The 19,030-nt window shown below is 39.3% G+C and overlaps 1 protein-coding gene across 2 annotated transcripts in view; it reads right to left on the bottom strand.

Moving 5' to 3' along the window:
• Positions 1-3,785: 3,785 nt before the first annotated feature.
• Positions 3,786-19,030, bottom strand: part of Eif2a (eukaryotic translation initiation factor 2A) — a 34,744-nt gene continuing 19,499 nt past the window's right edge. Inside the window, exons 6-14 of one of the 2 annotated variants that reach the window (XM_021197188.1) lie at positions 18,793-18,875; positions 15,007-15,080; positions 14,731-14,875; positions 14,486-14,602; positions 11,507-12,078; positions 8,848-8,961; positions 5,867-5,983; positions 4,802-4,867; positions 3,786-4,163 (exon numbers count right to left, since the gene is read on the bottom strand). In XM_021197188.1, the coding sequence (XP_021052847.1) occupies positions 4,098-4,163; positions 4,802-4,867; positions 5,867-5,983; positions 8,848-8,961; positions 11,507-12,078; positions 14,486-14,602; positions 14,731-14,875; positions 15,007-15,080; positions 18,793-18,875 (1,354 nt within the window). In that variant the 3' untranslated portion in view covers positions 3,786-4,097. The remainder of the gene's footprint in view (positions 4,164-4,801; positions 4,868-5,866; positions 5,984-8,847; positions 8,962-11,506; positions 12,079-14,485; positions 14,603-14,730; positions 14,876-15,006; positions 15,081-18,792; positions 18,876-19,030) is intronic. The other variant, XM_021197191.2, reaches the window with a different exon arrangement.

The following is a 19,030-nucleotide window of genomic DNA, read 5'->3' as shown; positions in this document are numbered from 1 at the left end:
TCCCAGATCTTAGGTCTTGTTTTTACCCTCATAGGACAACTTACAAATATACAAATAAATAGACCTACAGATATGAAACTCCCAAATGACACACATACCCCTTTGTTATCTACCCTATATTTAGTAAAGACCTGAAAAACTGTTGCATAAAACCTGGAAAGCTGGCAAGGTTCTTGTTTATAAGAGGGACGTGTCTTTATAGTATTGGTGGCTGAGAATGACAGAGCAAGTCACCTGATGTAGGCTTCTTCCTCTTTGCCTTCTTCCCTGCAGAACAAGAAAAGGACCAGGAGGTGTGGCCTTGTTGGTGTGCCACTGTAGGTCCTCTTTGATGTTAGCCTGTCTGCTTGCTGCCATGCTCCCCACTGTGATGATAGACTAATTCTCTGCAGCCTTAAGCAAGTCCTCAGTTAATTGCTTCCTTTTACCAGTTGCACTGTCTCATCACAGCTAGAGGAGAGTTACTAAGACACAAACTCTTCCCCAGTTTGGGATGTTCATACACTAACACATTTAGGTTAAACTGCCTTGAATAATAACTCTTAGCACCCTCGTCCTTTCTGGTATCTTACTAACTCAAATGCATATAATGCAGAAATGACCACCACATTAAACATCCAATAAACCAATATTCCAAAATCCAAACAAATCCAGTTCTAATATATGGATGGATACACACCTCTGATTTGCTATGAAACATGTGCACATATGCCTGAGTTGTTATGACCTAAATGTGCATCAATGTAAATGTATTTAAATGCTGCATTGTACATGATAGATTATTATGAATTATATATAGTAGAAGGCACTGATATGAAATCATCTCCAAAAGATTTTAAAAGAGGTATAAAAGGGCATTTTTTGAACTTTTCCTTTCTTTTTTCAGTTTTTGGCCTCAAACTTATGATCCTCCTACCTCAACTCCTAGCCCCTACCCCAGAGCTCTAGGATTACAGGCATCTGACATTACACTTGGCCCAAAACAGGTTTTATATCCCATCATTTCTTTAAAATATACATGAACACACACACATATGAATATATATACACTCTGTATCTTTAAAACAAACAAAAAAAAATATATATATATCCTCACCTGTATTCTATAGCAAACATTATATATTTTTTATTTATTTATTTTTTGGTTTTTTTGGAGACAGGGTTTCTCTGCATAGCCCTGGCTGTCCTGGAACTCACTTTGTAGACCAGGCTGGCCTCGAACTCAGAAATCTGCCTGCCTCTGCCTCCCTCCCGAGTGCTGGGATTAAAGGTGTGCGCCACCACGCCCGGCTCTTTTTTTTTTTTTTTTTTTTTTGAGGATACATTTTTAATTTTATGTTGGATTTTTACTCCTTGAATTGTTAAAAATATGTATGCATTTACTTCCTAAAGAAATAGAAAAATTAGTGCTTTCATGATGGCCGAGTGGGTAAAAGTGCTTGTTGCCAAGCCTGACAACCTGAGATGATGCCCAGAACCCACATGGAAGGAGAGAATGGACTTCTGGGAATTTCTTCTGACCTCCACATGTGAGCCATGGCACACACCTACCAAAACACAACTACCTAAATGTTGTGGGTAGCCCTGAGGCTAATTATAATTGAAGTTAATTCCGTTCTCCCACGAGTGGTTGTGAACAAGGAATGAGTCAGCACTCAGATGATTTCCTGTAAACGTGTTTCCTACCATAATTTGTAAAATAAAGGAGAGCCGATGATTGGGCAGATAAAAGGAAGGTGGAGTGGAAGGGAGGGAGAAGAGGAAGAAAATGTAAGAGGGAGAGGACACAGAGGAGGAGGAGGAAGAAGAAAAATGGAACAGAAGCACATGGCCTGGAGAAACCACAAGTTCTAAGGGGTCTTAAAGATGTGGAAGATTGTAGGGTTAGATCTGCCCAATCTAGGCACACAGCATGTATTCATATTAACAGAGTTTGAAGGGAAATGAAATTTAAGGCCTGGAATTCATGTAACTTATGTCCAGAGAGTTGTTTTGTGAGCTCAGAAGCCTGAGGCTGGGAACCTAGTAGGCCTGGGCAAGTCCTAGCAGGCCTGCCATTACACAATAACCAAATGTTATGCTGACCGCCCTTCAGGTCTCCTAACACTCCTGCTTTTGCACATACCATTCTGCAAATGTGTGATCATTCTGCTGTTTAAATAAGCCAATCACCGGTAACTGTGCCAATTCTTGCTAGCCCCCCTCCCCCTATAAAAACCCCTAGCTTTCAAGCCATGGTGTCGGTGCCTCTACCTCCTGCGTGAGGTACACATCCGCCTGGAGCTCTGCCAATAGACTACCTCGTGTTTTTACATCAAGATGGTTTATTCGTGGTTTTTGGGTGCCACCTTCTCGAGATTGGCGTGGGGAGGGCTCCCCACGAAAGTCTTTCAAGTTGTGTTTTCATTGCCAGGGCATATTTTGGTGGAGATTTACTGCAACACCTAAATACCCAATAAACAAATGTTTAAAAAAAAAATCTTTGGAAAAATCAAATAAGAGAAATAATCAAAAGAAAAACAATCCATAGAATATAAACAACTGACAAATTTGGCAAAATACATAAACACATCCCCAAGCACATAAAAAGAAATACATAACAATAACAAAAAAATAACTTTGTTTTTTCTTTCTTTTTTTTTTTTATAACTTTGTTTTCTTAATTTGGCAAAAATCAAAGGCCTCGTTACAGTCAGTACTGATAAAAGTGAAGAACTTTAATTGTGGAAGAACAAACTTTCAGAGAATAATTTGGCAATCTTCATAAAAGAAAAAACCGAATATTTTATGATCCAGCAGTCACGCTGCCCTTCAGGAGACTGTCAGTGTCCACAGGAACCTAGCACATCCACCTGGAGTTGGACAACTTGGGTTCAATTCATTTCCTGACACTGACATCAATATTTCTTCTAAAAATATTTATTTTTTATTTTAGTGCATGGATGCTTCATCCACATGTATATTTATTTGTGCATGCCTGGTGCACATGGAGGCCAGAAGAGGATGTCAGACCCCCTGGAGTTGGGAGTTACAGGACATGGCTGCGTGTGGTGCTGGGACAGCACACAGTGTCCTTCTCCAAGCAGCTGTCTCTACTTTCCAGACCCAACCGATTCCTTCATTTTCTGCACTTGTTTCTTCATTTAGGAAATAGACATCATCATAATATACACTTCATAGTTTTCTGGTAAGAATAATACATCTTGTAAACTTATAATAAAGAACTATTTACTTTTGGTTTTCTGAGACAGTGTTTCTTTGTGTAGCCGTGGCTTTTCTGTAAGTCACTCAGTAGTCCAGGCAGTCCTTGAACTCACAGAGATCCACCTGCCTCTGCCTCCTGACTGCTATAGCCAGGTTATACAGAACTTTTTGTTTTTGTTTTTTTGGAGACAGGGTTTCTCTGTATAGCCCTGGCTGTCCCAGAACTCACTTTGTAGACCAGGCTGGCCTCGAACTCAGAAATCTGCCTGCCTCTGCCTCCTGAGTGCTGGGATTAAAGGTGTGCGCCACCACTCCTGGCTTATTTTTGTTTTGTTTTGTTTTGTTTTTTTTAAAGACTTATTTATTTGTATATGTAAGTTTACTGTCACTGTCTTCAGACACACCTGAAGAGGGCATCAGATCTCATTATGGGGTGGTTCTGAGCCACCATGTGGTTGCTGGGATTTGAACTCAGGACCTTTGGAAGAACAGTCAGTGCTCTGAACCACTGAGCCATCTCTCCAACCCCACTCCCGGCTTCTATACAGAACTTTTTAACTGACAAACTTGAAGGCAAAAAACAAATTTAAAATGTCTTTATTTGTTTTAATAGGAAATACTATTATCCATTAAAAAAAAACAAATGTCTGTCAATTTATTAAGCTTATCTGGAAAAAAATCATCTCTCTTTATTACATACTGACATGATACAGAATGCAGATGTAAAGTTAATTGAATAGACATCATTAAATACTTACACATATTCAATCTTGGATAAATGGTTAAAAATATAGACTGATGCTAACAGTGGGCATATGGCAATTCCATGAACACCATGGGCTTAACAGACTTGCTTATAGTTTCCTGCCAACAAATTCACTTTCTGTGAGTCTTCAAACTCCCAATTCCAAGTCTTCAAGCTCTTGGAGAAGGGCTTTCTCTTTTTGAATTTTCTCCAACTAGAAACATTTCAAATAATAATGTTAAACAGAAAATAAATATGGACATGTACTCAAGACAATATAAAGAACAAAATGTAGAGATGCAACATTCCTTTTTTTTTTTTTTTGACACAGGGTTTCTCTGTATAGCCCTGGCTGTCCTGGAACTCACTTTGTAGACCAGGCTGGCCTCGAACTCAGAAATCCACCTGCCTCTGCCTCCCTCCCGAGTGCTGGGATTAAAGGTGTGCGCCACCACGCCCGGCCGAGATGCAACATTCTTATATTTTATCAGATTCACTGGTAAACCCAGATTAGAAAGCAGTTCTGCCCAGATTTTTGTTAAGCACTCGGGGCAATGCAGAGCTGCCTTCTGGTACAAGATCCTGCATCTACTTGTGCTTACAAGTACAGAGAACAAGAGGACGGGAAAGGCCAGCAGGGAGGTGCAGCAGGCAGGAGCAGACGCTTGTTATTTACCTAACCCAACAGCTGTCAGTACTTTTACAGTGACAGCATTAGGAGCCCTTGGGACAGTGACTCAGCACCACAGGCTGTCCCAGTATGCATGCTTTCTGTTTCTGACTCAAGGATTGCCTATATTAAATAGGACAGGGTGCTAATGACTATGAACCAAAGGGAAAGCGAGGGCTTACCTGATTTTTTTCTAGCTGTTTCCCGGCAGCTGCTTGCTCTTTCAGTTGCTCTATGGCTTTCAGTTTCTGTGAAATCAAATATGGGGAAGGAGAAGGAAGAAAGAGTTACTTTCTATTGCAGATTCTTGTATTAACAACAACCATACTTCATTTCTTTCAAAAATGGTTTGCTAAAATGCAAGGATAAATTCCGGTTAAAAGTTATATAAAATTATAGTTTAAATACATGGGGCTGGGTAAAATAGGCTTTGCAAGTTTTTGTTGTTTAGTTATTCTGTGTGGGTGTGTGGTACCTAAGCGGCAGGACACACATGGAGGGCAGGGGAAAGCTCTGTGGAGTCCCTTCTCCCTTTCTTTTCATCTCTCTCGGAGTTTTCGGAGCAGACTTGGGTTGTCAGGTTTGCACAGTAAGTTTTTCACTGATGCTTGAGTGTCCAGGTGTGGGTTTATAAATATAACACAAATGTCAGAATCTATTTCAGCATTCCACAGTGGCTGGGCAGTATCTTTGCATTTAAGAGAAGCCTTACCCCAGACCTACCCTTATACACCATAAGCTCCCTTTTATATGTGTGTTCCTTAAAAGAAACTGGAATAAAGTGTCTGTTTGATATAAGGTATAAATAAAATATTTCTTGTAGCTAATGAGATCCTGAGGTAAATGCTCCAGGCTGGGGATGTGGTTCAGTAGAAGAACACTCGCTAGCATACATGAGCGCTGGGTTCATTCTCCAGTCTCACAGCCTTTCCTACACAGATGGGTCCCTATCATTCCACATTACTTCACTTAAGTAGTTTCAGACATTAAAGATTGGTGAGTGGAACTAACCCGAGATCTTTTCTCAATTACAATATTCTTCTTTTTTTTTTTTATTTGGTTTTTCGAGACAGGGTTTCTCTGTGTAGCCCTGGCTGTCCTGGAACTCACTTTGTAGACCCAGACCCAGAACTCACAAATCCGCCTGCCTCTGCCTCCCGAGTGCTGGGATTAAAGGCGTGTGCCATCATGCCCGGCTCCACCTGAGCTCCACTCATGCACATACCTGCTTTTCATTCAAGCCTCACCTTCTTTAGATTCTTAATTTTTTTGTCTACTTCAGGGTCACCCGAAGCAGACTGGGTGACAGTGTTCCGTGGGGCACTCTGTGGGACAGGAGGAGGAGCCACATCACTTCTTGCTTCCTAAAGGAAACCAAATTCGCACGTTTATTTATTCTCTCTAGGTATCTGAAACGGATCAGTGGGTAAAGTTGCCAGCTGCCAAGCCTAACAACATGAAGTCAACTCCCAGGACGCACATGGCGGAAAGAACCCTGACTCCCGAGGAGGAGGGCCCGCGGGAGCTGCTTCTTCCCTCCCACTCTGTGGTCTCGGGGATAACCGTGAGCCTGACCTATTAAACCATGTCTCTAGAGACGGAATACACTAGGTGCAAATGGGAACGATCATGTTTTAATTTCAAATTTTAGAAAAACATAATGTAATTTTCCCCTTTGAAATATAACTGAGGTAAAGATGCTTCTTGCCAAGTCTGACAGCTTGGAGTTGATCCCAGGGCCCACCAGGTGGAAAGAGAACTGACCCCTTAGGTCGCCCTCTGACTTTACTGTGGTGCACTTTCCTCCCAATCAAACTCCCCTCCAGGAGGGGAGGGAGGAGACAAATGGCCACAGATCTAGGAAAGCAGGACCTGAAGGACCCTCCCAGCTTCATAAAAGGAGTGAACTGCTGGATAAAGACTCTGACCAGTCAGGGTAAAGACAAGATTTTAGACAGGGGAGCGGACTTGCAGGTTTTATAATTCGTCACCCACATTGGGTGGGCTTTTCAGTATCTGAAAAAAGGGATACTCTGCTTTCGGGCCGTCCCTGCTCCTTAGAGGTGAACCCTTACCCACAGTCCTGTCAGTACTCCCAACAAAAAGTTACAAGTCCACCAAGTTGGACACCAGCACAACTGTTACTGCGGGCTGTTGTGGGGTCTGTTTCCTGGGCTGAAGAGCTATGTGCGGCATCTTCCCAGGAAAACTCTGTCATGAATTCTACACATGTGTCTGTGTGTCACAGGTGCTTGCTCAGTCAAGTTCAATCTTCAGAACCCACGTTAGAAGCCAGAAGCACATGACAGGGAGATGAGGGGAGAGAAAAGAGTCACATCCTGACACCCACGCAGGGACTGGGTAGCCTGGAATATACAGCACAGTGGCAGAAACAGGGACTGCCTGTTCAACAAGGCTGGAAGGTTGAAAGCTACACACATCCAGACTGCCACCACCCAAAATGATTAAGTGGTCATGAGTGCATGGGGTTAGTAAGTATTCTTAAGAGGCTTTATGTCTTCCACCATAGGAGGACACACAAAGGAAGTCCTTCCCCAGAGAATGAGTCCACCAGCATCTTGCTCAGACTCCAGCCACAAGATTTGTGGGTGATAAGCTTTTATTGCTTAGAAACTATCAACCTAAGAAAGGTATTTTGATCTAGTAAGTCTAAATAGACTAAAATATCCGCTGTCTTAATCTCTAAAATATGGTTATCCTGATCTCATCAACCAGATACTCTTTTGTTTTGTTTTGTTTTGTTTATTTGTTTTTTAGAGACAGGGTTTCTCTGTGTAGCCCTGGCTGTCCTGGAATTCACTTTGTAGATCAGGCTGGCCTTGAAATCAGAAATCCNCCTGCCTCTGCCTCCCAAGTACTGGGATTGAAGGTGTGTGCCACCACCGCCCAGCCAACCAGATACTCTTAATGCAGCTGAACACAATATTACCATGAACCAATGAATTGTATCACCGTAATTTAGATCAATTATTACAAAGACATAAATGTTTTTTTGTTCAAGCATTGTCTTAGTAGGCTTTTCATTCCTTTTCTTAACTTTCTTTTGGAGACAAAGCCCTGCTTGGCCTGGAGCTCATTATATATCCTAGGCCAGGCTGAGCTCAAACTCCTAAAAACCCTCCAACCTCAGCCTCCCAAGTGCTGGGATGATTGGTATGAACTGCCATACCCAGCTTCTGCCCCCTCTTAATACACATGTGCTTTAAGGAAAATAGATACTCCATCAAGAGTCTATAGTAGGGGGCTGGAGAGATGGCTCAGCATTGAAGAGTACTGACTGCTCTTCCAGAGGTCCTGAGGTCAATTCTCAGCAACCACATGGTGGCTCATGACCATCTGTAATGGGATCTGATGCCCTCTTCTGGTGTGTATGAAGACAGCTACAGTGTACTCACATACATAAAATAAATAAAATCTTTAAAAAAAAAAAAAAAAGCAAGAAGAAGAGTCTATAGTGGGAAACACTACACAATCCTATTGAAAGCTCAGGTTTCAAGGTCAGATCAGTTTGTCCTCAAGGTAGTGCTACTAAGATGTAGTAGAGCCTTCAAGAGGTGGGCCTAAGGGAAGGTCTTCAGGTCACTGAGGGAATGTTCCTGAAGAGTACACTCAATTGTAGGTTTCTGCCATGATAATGCTACATGCCACCAGTCCACAGTAACAGAGCCAATCAATCATGTACTGCAACCTCCAAAACTGATTACAAAGATGTAGGCCAGAGGCAAGTCACCTGCCTACCATGTGCAAAGCCTGGGTTCAGTCCCTAGCATCACAAAAAGCAAAATGGTGGTGGTAACTTCATGTTTGTAAGGCACAGTAGTACACATTTATCCTCGACACCTAGGAGGATAAAGGAGGAGGATCATGAGTTCAAGGCCAGCCCTGCACTACAAGACAAGACCCTGTTACAGAACCAAACAGACAAATCCCTATGAGTCAAAATGAATGTTCTTTCTGTCTTTAAAACTTTATTATCCCAGGTACTCCACTGACCTTAACAGATGTGAACAGTTACCAACTATATAAATATAGATACTCAGTCCACAGGCAGGCACAAAAGAAAGCTACCCAGCTATTTACATCTAATTCCAGCTACAATTTATCACATCATAATCTTGTCTTTAGAAATATAAGTTGTTACAAATGTTATGGGTTAAAGCTAAAGTAACTTTTTCCTTGGGTTTGAAGAGATCAGCACTCAGAATACCTGTTTTGCAGCTTTTTTAGCTTCATGCTTCCTTTGATTTTTAAGGGCTGTTTTTGATAATGGCTTGTCACTTCCTGGATGTGGCTTCATATTCTGGGGAGGTTCCTCTTCATGCTACAGAAAATGTAAAACAAGTACTTCTGAAGTGGAGTCCAAGGTTTGAAAAGCATATACAATAGCAAATTATGTACCTTTACCAGTATAAGATGATTTTATCCAAATTATTCAAGAAACTGGAAAGGAATATTTCAAATCTGTTACTAGAGTTAAATAAGGACCTCCCCATTAGCTGATGTGTATACTCTTGTTACATAAGCCCAGGCAAAATTCACTTTTGGTTTGTAGAAACAATAAAATTTGTCTGTGGACTAGAGACATGCGTGATTCTTATGAGCCCGAGTAACGACAGCTCCTCTGAGGTCTTTGGTGTGACTTAGGAAGCTGGTATGAAGCTGGTGTACTTGATATCATTAGAAAGTAGCTACCTCATTTGTCTTCTTCACACCAGAACCATGTGACAGATCTTCACGGAAAGCCAAAGGTTAACCAATGTTGAAACAGAGTATCTCAATAGGATTTGAGAGGCTTTAAGAAGTGTTTTAGTCAAGAAGGAAGGGTGCTGTTTTGTTTTTGTGCAAGCCAAGAACAAGATAAACACTTCTATCTTTGAAAGTGTTATCTACTTCCCTGGAAAGTTTATTTCTAGTTTATTTAGCTTCTTTAAAAGGAACATTCCTAGGTCTCAGCTAAGGGATGGACCCATGTTTCTAAGACCCTGGACAAGGTGCTCACGCTTGGAGGTCTCCTAGTAACACCACCACAAAAAGTGAAAGCGTTCATCAGCGTCTCCCCTGAACTACTGTTTAAAAATATAGATGAACCTATCAATATTCAGGAAGGAGAGGAACTCATGGCCTGAAGACAATAAATGGCTCAAGTCAGGTCAAGTGTCTCTCTCTCTTCCTGCTGCCTGTGGATCTGGATGTAGCACTCTTAGCTACATGTCTGCCTGCATGCTGCCATACTTCCTACCATGCCATGCTTCCTGTCATGATGATAATGATCTACACCCCTGAAACTGTAAACCAGCCTCAATTAAAGATATCTTTTATAAGAGTTGCCATGTTCATGCTGTTTTTTTTGTTTGTTTGTTGTTCACAGCAAAAGAATACTGACTAGGACAGTATTTTAAAAATTAAGACAATTTCATATATGTATTTAGATCCATTTTGTCTAAAAAGAATCAACAAATGTCTTAGTGTGATCTGGCCCTAAGATCGATGACCTGAAGGAACTGGGAAGCTGCTGAACATCTAGCTGACCACCATGTCCCCCTGCCCACTATTGCCTTCCATCCCCAGCCTCAGCTAATTAGTATCTGAATTCAAGTCCTGAACCTATAAAGTATCATGTTGAGTTATCTTTTCCAGAAATTAAACAACTGTGAATCCAATACACAGACTACTGCCATTGCTCTGAGTCACCATCATAAACACATGGTAGGACCTTATTGCTGAAGAGACCGCATACTGTGGTGCAGTAAATAAGCTGGACAGGAGGTTTCCTCCCTGCTGGGGAGCATTCACAGTGCCAGACTGTGATGCAGATCTTAACTAGCACTGAATGCTGCACGGTATAATGCTGAGTTTCCAGGCAAGATGTGCCTACTGTTGCACAGTTGCATGCCTGTTACACAGTAACTGCTTTCTGATTGGATTTGGGGCTTGTTCTACAGAACAGACTGTATATCCTGGCCAAAAGTCCTGATACTGTTACTTTGCTAAATAGTCATGTTAGCAAATTGCCTTCTAAATTTTTATATTTATATTTTTTATATTTATAGACCTGAGCTGCTTTCAGCGTCAGTCAGGAAAGCTTCCTTTTTCAATTGGCAGAAGTCAAGGGAAAGATGCATTACTGATCAAAGTGCTAAGAAAAACAGAGATGAATACTTAGCCTTAAAGAGAAGATGATATAAACCCCACCCTATCACCAAGGCTCAGTGAATACTGTAGAAGAGGAGTCAAAAGGATTCTAAGAGCTGGAGGATTGTGAGGAGGGCTGTGAAATGCTGCCTCCTGGTTACCACAGGGCAAATGCACTCAGGAACCCACAGTAGCTGGGGTTACCTGCATGAGAGCAAACTAGCATAATTTGGAGAGTTTTGATGGATAATTTCTAGGCCACAGCCCTTACTGAAGAGTTACTGACAACTGACAGTTGCTAGGGAAGGCTTTCGAGGCGATGGCCATTGATAGAACTCCCATTTGCTAATAGATGGTCTCATACCTATGCATGTACAGTCCGTACTACATGGACTTAGAGCGATATTTTTAAAAAGACGCAAAGTTGGAGGGGGATATATGGATAATTGGATGTGGAAACAGAGGGTGGATATGATCATATTTCATTGCACATGTGTAAAATTCAAGAATGAAGCCTGTGGTTTTTAAACTGTAAGCCTCTTTAAATTAACCTTTTTGTCAGCTTATATAAGCTGCCCAGCATCTTCATCTTCTGTGGGCCTTAGTGATCTCTCAGCAGTATATTCTACATATGCACGAAGCAACATAATGTATGGAGCAACACAAGCAAAGAGGAAAAGATCTGCAGAGGGCCACACAGATAACCACTTTCCTCTGTGTTAGTTCTTACTTACCAGCTTGGAATTGGTGACTGGCTTATTTCTTAAGGCTGGAGGTCTATAAGCTGTTGCAACTTTAGGCTCCTCACTAGCCACTTCACTTGGAACTGCTTGGTACTTTATCGTTTTTGCTGGAAATATTCCATCCAAAAATGGCTGCCAGGTAACCTGCCATAATTCTCCATTTGATGGCACATCGTACTTATGCAAAAGAGAGCCAGTATAATGCCAGATCTTATACCCATTATTAACACGTAACCTAGGAGCACATGTGGCTGTTAAGATATGCTCACCATCTGGGCACCAGGCAAAATACGTAGAATCAGAAGCCACTGGCTTAGAAATAAGCTTGTAGTTTTTAACATCCCATACTTCCATTTGTCCTCGAAGATTTCCAAATCCAGCCAGCACTAATATATGTCCATGAGGGCTATAGAAGGCCGCATTGCGAGGACCAGTCCCAAAGTCAAACACAGGATCACACTTCAGGTTGAAAACTGTTGCTTTCGCAGGCATAAAACCATAAACAGCACAAAACTCAGTAGAACTGGAATTCCAAACTACATCATAAATGGGGCCATTTTTTGCTGGAAAAAGAATATAAGATACAATTCAGCAGGTTAAAGGAAAGCCTACCAGCGGGCTCTAGTGGTGTGAGCTCTTCACTCCCACTATACAGTTTATATTTTTACCTTTCCAACCTAATATGTTAAAATATATGACTTGGTTTAATTTCCATTTGTTTAATTATTGCTATTTTTTAATAATTAGAAGTAATTTCATTTGATTTCTGGTAGATTGAATTCTCCTGTATCAGCCCCATTTTTCTTTGCAGTTATTAACTAGCCATTAGGGTAACGAGAAATTAAGAAAGCTTACAATTCTTGTGCTCATACATCCTTTGTTTGCTTTGTTACTTTTGGAATTTTTTTTTTCCTCCTGAAGCAGCAGTTGGGACAGGGTCTCTTGTAATTCAAGCTAGCCTTGTACTTGCTATGTAAGTGAAGATGACCTTGAATCTCTGATCCTCTGCCTCCATCTTCCAAATGTCAGGATTCGTTATTCATTACTACGCTCAACCCCCATCAGCCTAATTTTTTTTCTTCTTACCTTAGTTAATAGATTCTTTTGATATAGAAATCTATAATATTTATGCATTACAAATTTATCATTTTTCTTAGTATTTTTGTCTTGCTTAGAAAAATCTTTTCTTTTTTAAAAAGATTATATGTATATGTATATATATGTATGTGTGTATGTATATACATATATATATATATATATACATACACACACATCTATCTATTTATCTATCTTAGATATATCTATATGTATACTCTGGCACTGTCTTCAGACACACACCAGAAGAGGCCATCAGATCCCATCACAGATGGTTGTGAGCTACCATGTGATTGCTGGGAATTGAACTCAGGACCTCTGGAAGAACAGTCAGTGCTCTTAACCACTGAGCCACCTCTCCAGCCTGAAAAATCTTTTTTTAAATCTAATTTCAAGATTATAAAAATGTTTTCATATATTTTCTGTTTTAAAGTTCCTTTGAAGTTTTATATAAAATCTTGAGGAACAATTGGAATATTTTGGTAAGAAAAAAAATAACAAATATATGTTCCAAATGACTAACCAATTTTTTAAGAACCACAAATTGAATAGTCAATATTTTCCTCACTGTTAAGTGCTAATTTTTTTTTTTTTTTTTTGACAGGGTTTCTCTGTGTAGCCCTGGCTGTCCTGGAACTCACTTTGTAGACCAGGCTGGCCTCGAACTCAGAAATCCGCCTGTCTCTGCCACCACGCCTGGCTTAAGTTCTAATTTTATCTATAAATATATAGATCTCCTTCTGAATATTTCTATTTGACAGTACTTTTTCATAAGCCAGATTCAAATACTCTTAACTAAACTTTTATATTTAGTATCTCTTAGTATCAGAATTTCACAACAGTTTATCTAGTCAAAAAAAAGCCAAAAAAAAAAAAAAAAAAAAAACCATAGGTGGCCTTAAAAATTCAAATTTTAGATTAACTAGAAGAGAAATGACAACATTTAAAAGTTTTTTTTCCCACAGGCCTTTATAGTTGATATGTTTCTTGGTACATCTTTGTTTAAATGGTTGCTGCTTATACTGTGACTTCACTAGTACAAAGACACAAAATTCAGTGTCTTCTTTTGATCTATTGTATTTCCTTAGTATTTCAGGTCTCTGTTTTATCTAACTTCAGTGGGAACACGGGCTTTGGAGGGGAGAGTATGGGACAGTTCTCTATTACACAGCTCCATTCAATGTGAAAGGGGGAGGGAGCTGCTAGAATGGACAAATAGTATGTGGGGCTGGAGAACTGACTCACAGTTAAGAGCTACTTGTTGCTTTTGCAGAAAACCAGAGTTCAATTCCCAGCACCCAACTGTGGCTCACAACCAATGTAACTCCAGTTGCAGGGATCCGGTGCCCTCTTCTGGCCTTCTTGGGCAAAAGGTATGCACATGGTGTACAGACATCAATGTAGACAAAATACTCATATGCATAAAATAAATAACCATAAAGAAATTTTTAGGTAAAATCACTATTAGTCTATAGTTTATTAGCTTTTCAAAGTAAGAGGTGAACTGGTAACATGTTGGATTTAATTGTTTCTGCAGCTGTTACTAAACTCAGCACATCTACTTGCTGTGGTAGTTAATGCTCAGAGAGCCGCTACAACAAACCACGTCACTCACCGATTCTACCCCTACTAAAGCACACTGACTGGAGTCTGGCTCACCGATTCTACTCCTACTAAAGCACACTGACTGGAGTCTGGCAGTCAGGTTTGCTTGAGGATGACATTAAGCTCCTCAATGCAGAGGATTTTAAACATATGGTATTTGAGTTTATTCACTGGATTAAGAATTTTGACTGTATTACCTTTTATGACATTGAGACATTCTTCTTACAGTCACCGTTTTTAACCACAGGAAAACTGTTAAGGGATACTCACGTAATTGTACCACAGCACTTTCTCCATTTGTCGCAATGTAGTGCAGTGTTTGTTCTCCATAGTAGGAAGCTCCTGTTTTGTCAACCTCGGTACTGGCTATTACCAGCACAGCAGTAGCTATAACAGAAAAACAGTATTCAATGAGGTTAAAAAAAGAAGTTAAAGTCATCTATATTCCTTTATTTACACATATATGAATCTTAAATTAATATCTAATAACAAAAGTGAAAAATTGTTCATCGTACCTTTTTTATTCCACAGCATTGTAACCTTATCAGCTTTAAAGAAGCTTTTATTGGCCAGTGCTGCCTGAGGTCCAGCAAAGTTGGGATACTGATATAATCTAACAAATGAAGGTGCACCTTTACTTCCTGGGACATAAACTGCCACCTGAGATACACATGTATAAATCAGTACTTAATTCTTAGAAGCAGATAAACTGAGACAGATGTTTTTAGACATACTTTTTTAAAAAAAGAAAAAACATATGTGCTATATAAATAAATAAAAACAAGAATTACCTTATAAGGTTGGGTTCCAGGTGATAAATTAAAGTCATTAACTTTTTGCAAATGTAATTTATTTGCAATTGTGTCTAAAATGAGAGGAAATGAATTAGAGATGGATAATGAATTAACAAAACTTATCAAGCTCTGAACTCATTATAAAAGGCTGGTATAACTACAAACTCTTTATTGTAGTTTCATGTAATGAGGCAAGAGAACTCTAGTAAAAAAGCCAGACAGAATTAGGCTTGAATTCCATTCACTCATTTACTAGGTATGCGAACTTGAACAAGTAATAAGATGATACTAATTATTATACCACTTATTTCCTAGGGATTGACTTTAAGAACATAATGGCAAACACAAGGTATATGCTCCAATGAATTATCAATCTCTATATTAAAGAAGTCATAGAGCCCATTAGATGGGAAAAATGGGCCTCAGCCTGTTATTGTAAACTGTGCTTATCATATAGAAATTCTGTATGATAAATAATAATAAAGATAGCTGATCCTGATTAACCTATCCTAAGCAACAAGCATCCATGTTAACAAACAACAGTGTTACCCTAGTTAATGGGATAGAGAGCTATTCTCTTCATTCAGTTTCAGATGTCAGTAAGTATTCAAATGTAGTAGCACAAGAAACTATCAAACTTGAGATTCCCCTCTCTGTAGCAAACTAGGAAAGAGGACATTAGTTTTTGTCACCTTGATACAAACTAGAGTCACTTGGGAAGACATCTTGAGAAACTGCCTCCATCAAATTAGACTGTAGGCAAATCTATGGAGCCCTTTCTTGATTACTGCATGATGTGGGAGGACAAAACCCACTGTGGTGGTGTCACTTGATTCTAGGTTCTATAAGAACACAAGCTGAGCCCTGGGGAGCAAGACTGTAAGTAGGATTCTTCAGTCCCTGTACCCTGGGTTCCTGTTTTGGTTTCATAATGGACTGGTAAACTGTTAAGATAAAATAAACTCCTTGTCTAAAGTGGTCACAGGTATAGGAAGCAAACTAGGACCCACCACGAAGACAAATAAGCAAGCTAAGGCAAAAGCCAAGGGGGTAGAAGAATCAAAAGCAGGAAAACGAAGTGCAGACTATGCTGTCTATAATGACTAGATGCTGCACAAAAGGAGCCTACATGTCTTCTTCGGCACATACAAGCAAAATTACCAATTCTTATTTAAGTATAATAAAATAACAAGTGTTCAATCACTAATTAGATGCTGTACAGATAAAAAAAAAAATCCAGAATTATCCTTTCTTTATTCTCAGTAATTGGGTTACTGGTATTACCACTGGTATTTTTTTCAGAATACAGTGTGGATAATGTGGAACACAGCAAATAAATACTTATGTGATTATGATATTCCCAAATCACTGTCTATGATATACCAAAGAAAAAGGACATGGGTAAAAGGTAATATAGGTAAGGTTAAGTTAAATTTTGTATTTTTTTTAAAGGGGCTGGAGAGATGCTAGTGTTAAGAGCACGCTATTGCAGAGGATCTGGGTTTACTTCCCAGCACCCTATGGTGACATCCAACCATCAGAAATTTTTAGGTCCAAGCTGGGCATGGTGGCACACGCCTTTAATCCCAGTACTCGGAAGGCAGAGGCAGGCGGATTTCTGAGTTTGAGGCCAGCCTGGTCTAAAAAAAGAAAGAAAGAAATTTTAGGTCCAGAAGATCGAGATGCCCTCTTCTGACCTTCACAGCACCACACATGTGTATCCGCACATGTAGGCAAAGTACTCATACACATAAAATGAAATAAGTCTAAAGGTATTTTTAAATCTTGCAACTTTTCTTTTTTTAAAGATTTATTTATTTATTATATGTAAGTACACCGTGGCTGTCTTCAGACACCCCAGAAGAGGGCATCAGATATCATTACGATGTTGGTGAGCCACCATGTGGTTGCTGGGATTTGAACTCACGACCTTAAGAAGAGCAGTAACCACTGAGCCATCTCTCCAGCCCCATCTTGCAACTTTTAAATGGAAGTTATCAGCATGAAGCTAAATATTATAGCTTCCTGGAAGGAAGGAAGGAAGGAAGGAAGGAAGGAAGGAAGGAAGGAAGGAAGGAAGGAAGAGAAAAAGAGTCTAGATACCATGATTACTATAATGAGTGAGTGTTTGAAATAATCTACGACTGGCCAGGTGTAGCGGTATAAATCTTTAATCCCAGTGCTCAAGAAGCAGAAACAGGCAGATCTCCAAGTTCAAGACCAGCCTGGCAAACAATGCCAGTTCCAGAGTAGCCAGGGCTACAGAGAGAAATGTTGTTTCAAAAAACAAGCAAACCAACAAATAAACATAGACACCCCCTACAAAAAAAAAAAGATGAAGAAAAAAAGAAACTATCTACTATAAGGGGTGAAAAAGAGATTGAGAGGGAACCTAGAGACTAAAAGAAATTTGAGACATATCAAATTGCAATATATGACAACTTCAGATCTTGAGTTTTAAAACTTAACAGAACATTTGCAGTGTTGGACGTCTGAATGATAATCATATTATTTATGACAATCGTATGGATAAGTTTAAAGACTAAGGGCCCACCCTAACTCTCAGTGATACATATTGAAACGTTTGTTTGGTTTTCGCTTAGTAGAGAAATGATAATTAAATAGATGTTAATTGAATAGAAGTTAAGACTAGCCTAGTCATGGCTAACAATTACTGAAACAGAATTTTTTTTAGAGAGATTTAATTATTTATTATATGTAAGTACACTGTAGCTGTCTTCAGACACTCTAGAAGAGGAAGTCAGATCTTGTTATGGATGGTTGTGAGCCACCATGTGGTTGCTGGGATTTGAACTCAGGACCTTTGGAAGAGCAGTCAATGTTCTTACCCGCTGAGCCATCTCGCCAGCCCCGAAACAGAACTTCTATACAATAAAACACTGTAGGGCAGGTGTGGTTCTAGCACATGTTTTTATTATCAGCATTTGGGAGGCAGAGGTAGGAAGATCACTGTGAGCTACAGATTAGTCGTCGTGGAATTCACAATGTAGACCCAGCTGACCTCCATGCCTCTGCCTCCCAAATGCTGGGATTAAAGGCATGGGCTGCCATAACTGCTGGGGCACATGCATTCAATCCTAGAATCTGGGAGGCAGAGGTGGAAGGATCTCTTTGAGTTTTAAGTCAGGCAGAGCTGTGTAGTTTCATACTGTATCGAACATTAATCTATTAAATAATTTAAAAATAAACATAAGGGCTGGTGAGATGGCTTAGTGATTAAGAGCACTGACTGCTATTTCAAAGGTTCTGAGCTCAGATCCCAGCAACCGCATGGTGGCTCACAACCATCCGTAATGAGATCTGACGCCCTCTTCTGGTGTGTCTGAAGACAGCTACAGTGTACTTATGTATAATAATAAATAAATCTTAAAAAAAATAAAAAATAAACATAAATTTTAATTATATATTATATAAATATATAATTTTATATAAATATATAAATTTTAATTATTATATTTCAGAATGTCAACAGCAAGAACAAAAGAATTATATTTTAATAGCTATTGTCTATTACCTAATAATGCAGATATTATAAAAAGAAAATCTTTATGCTCTAAAATATCAGTGACATTCAGAGTTACAAAGATTTGTGCAAATAAATATCAATAACAATTATAATATATCAATTATATTTAGGATGATCCTATGATGTCAACCGAGGAACAGAAAACTATATTCTTAGCACTAAAGACAAAACAAACAAAAAACTTTTAAAACTGTATTTTAAAGTAAATAATGAATATTTAGAAAGTTTTTTCATACTAAAATTGTTGTTCTCAAAGAAGTGAACTTCGTTGTTAACATTCCGGGCACAAATAATTTCATCATCTGACCAGGAAGGACACCTATGTCAAAAGGAAAAAAAAAAAAGGAAAACAATAGAACCATGTTAAAGCTTATGATGCTGTTTAAGATCAAATATTTATATTTCCACTATGTCTGCTACCAACAGTGCTAATATATATATATATATATATATATATATATATATATATATATA

Source organism: Mus pahari, chromosome 4 (genome assembly GCF_900095145.1).
Source record: "Mus pahari chromosome 4, PAHARI_EIJ_v1.1, whole genome shotgun sequence".
Taxonomy (NCBI): domain Eukaryota; kingdom Metazoa; phylum Chordata; class Mammalia; order Rodentia; family Muridae; genus Mus; species Mus pahari.
This window is presented reverse-complemented; position numbering and strand designations above follow the sequence as displayed.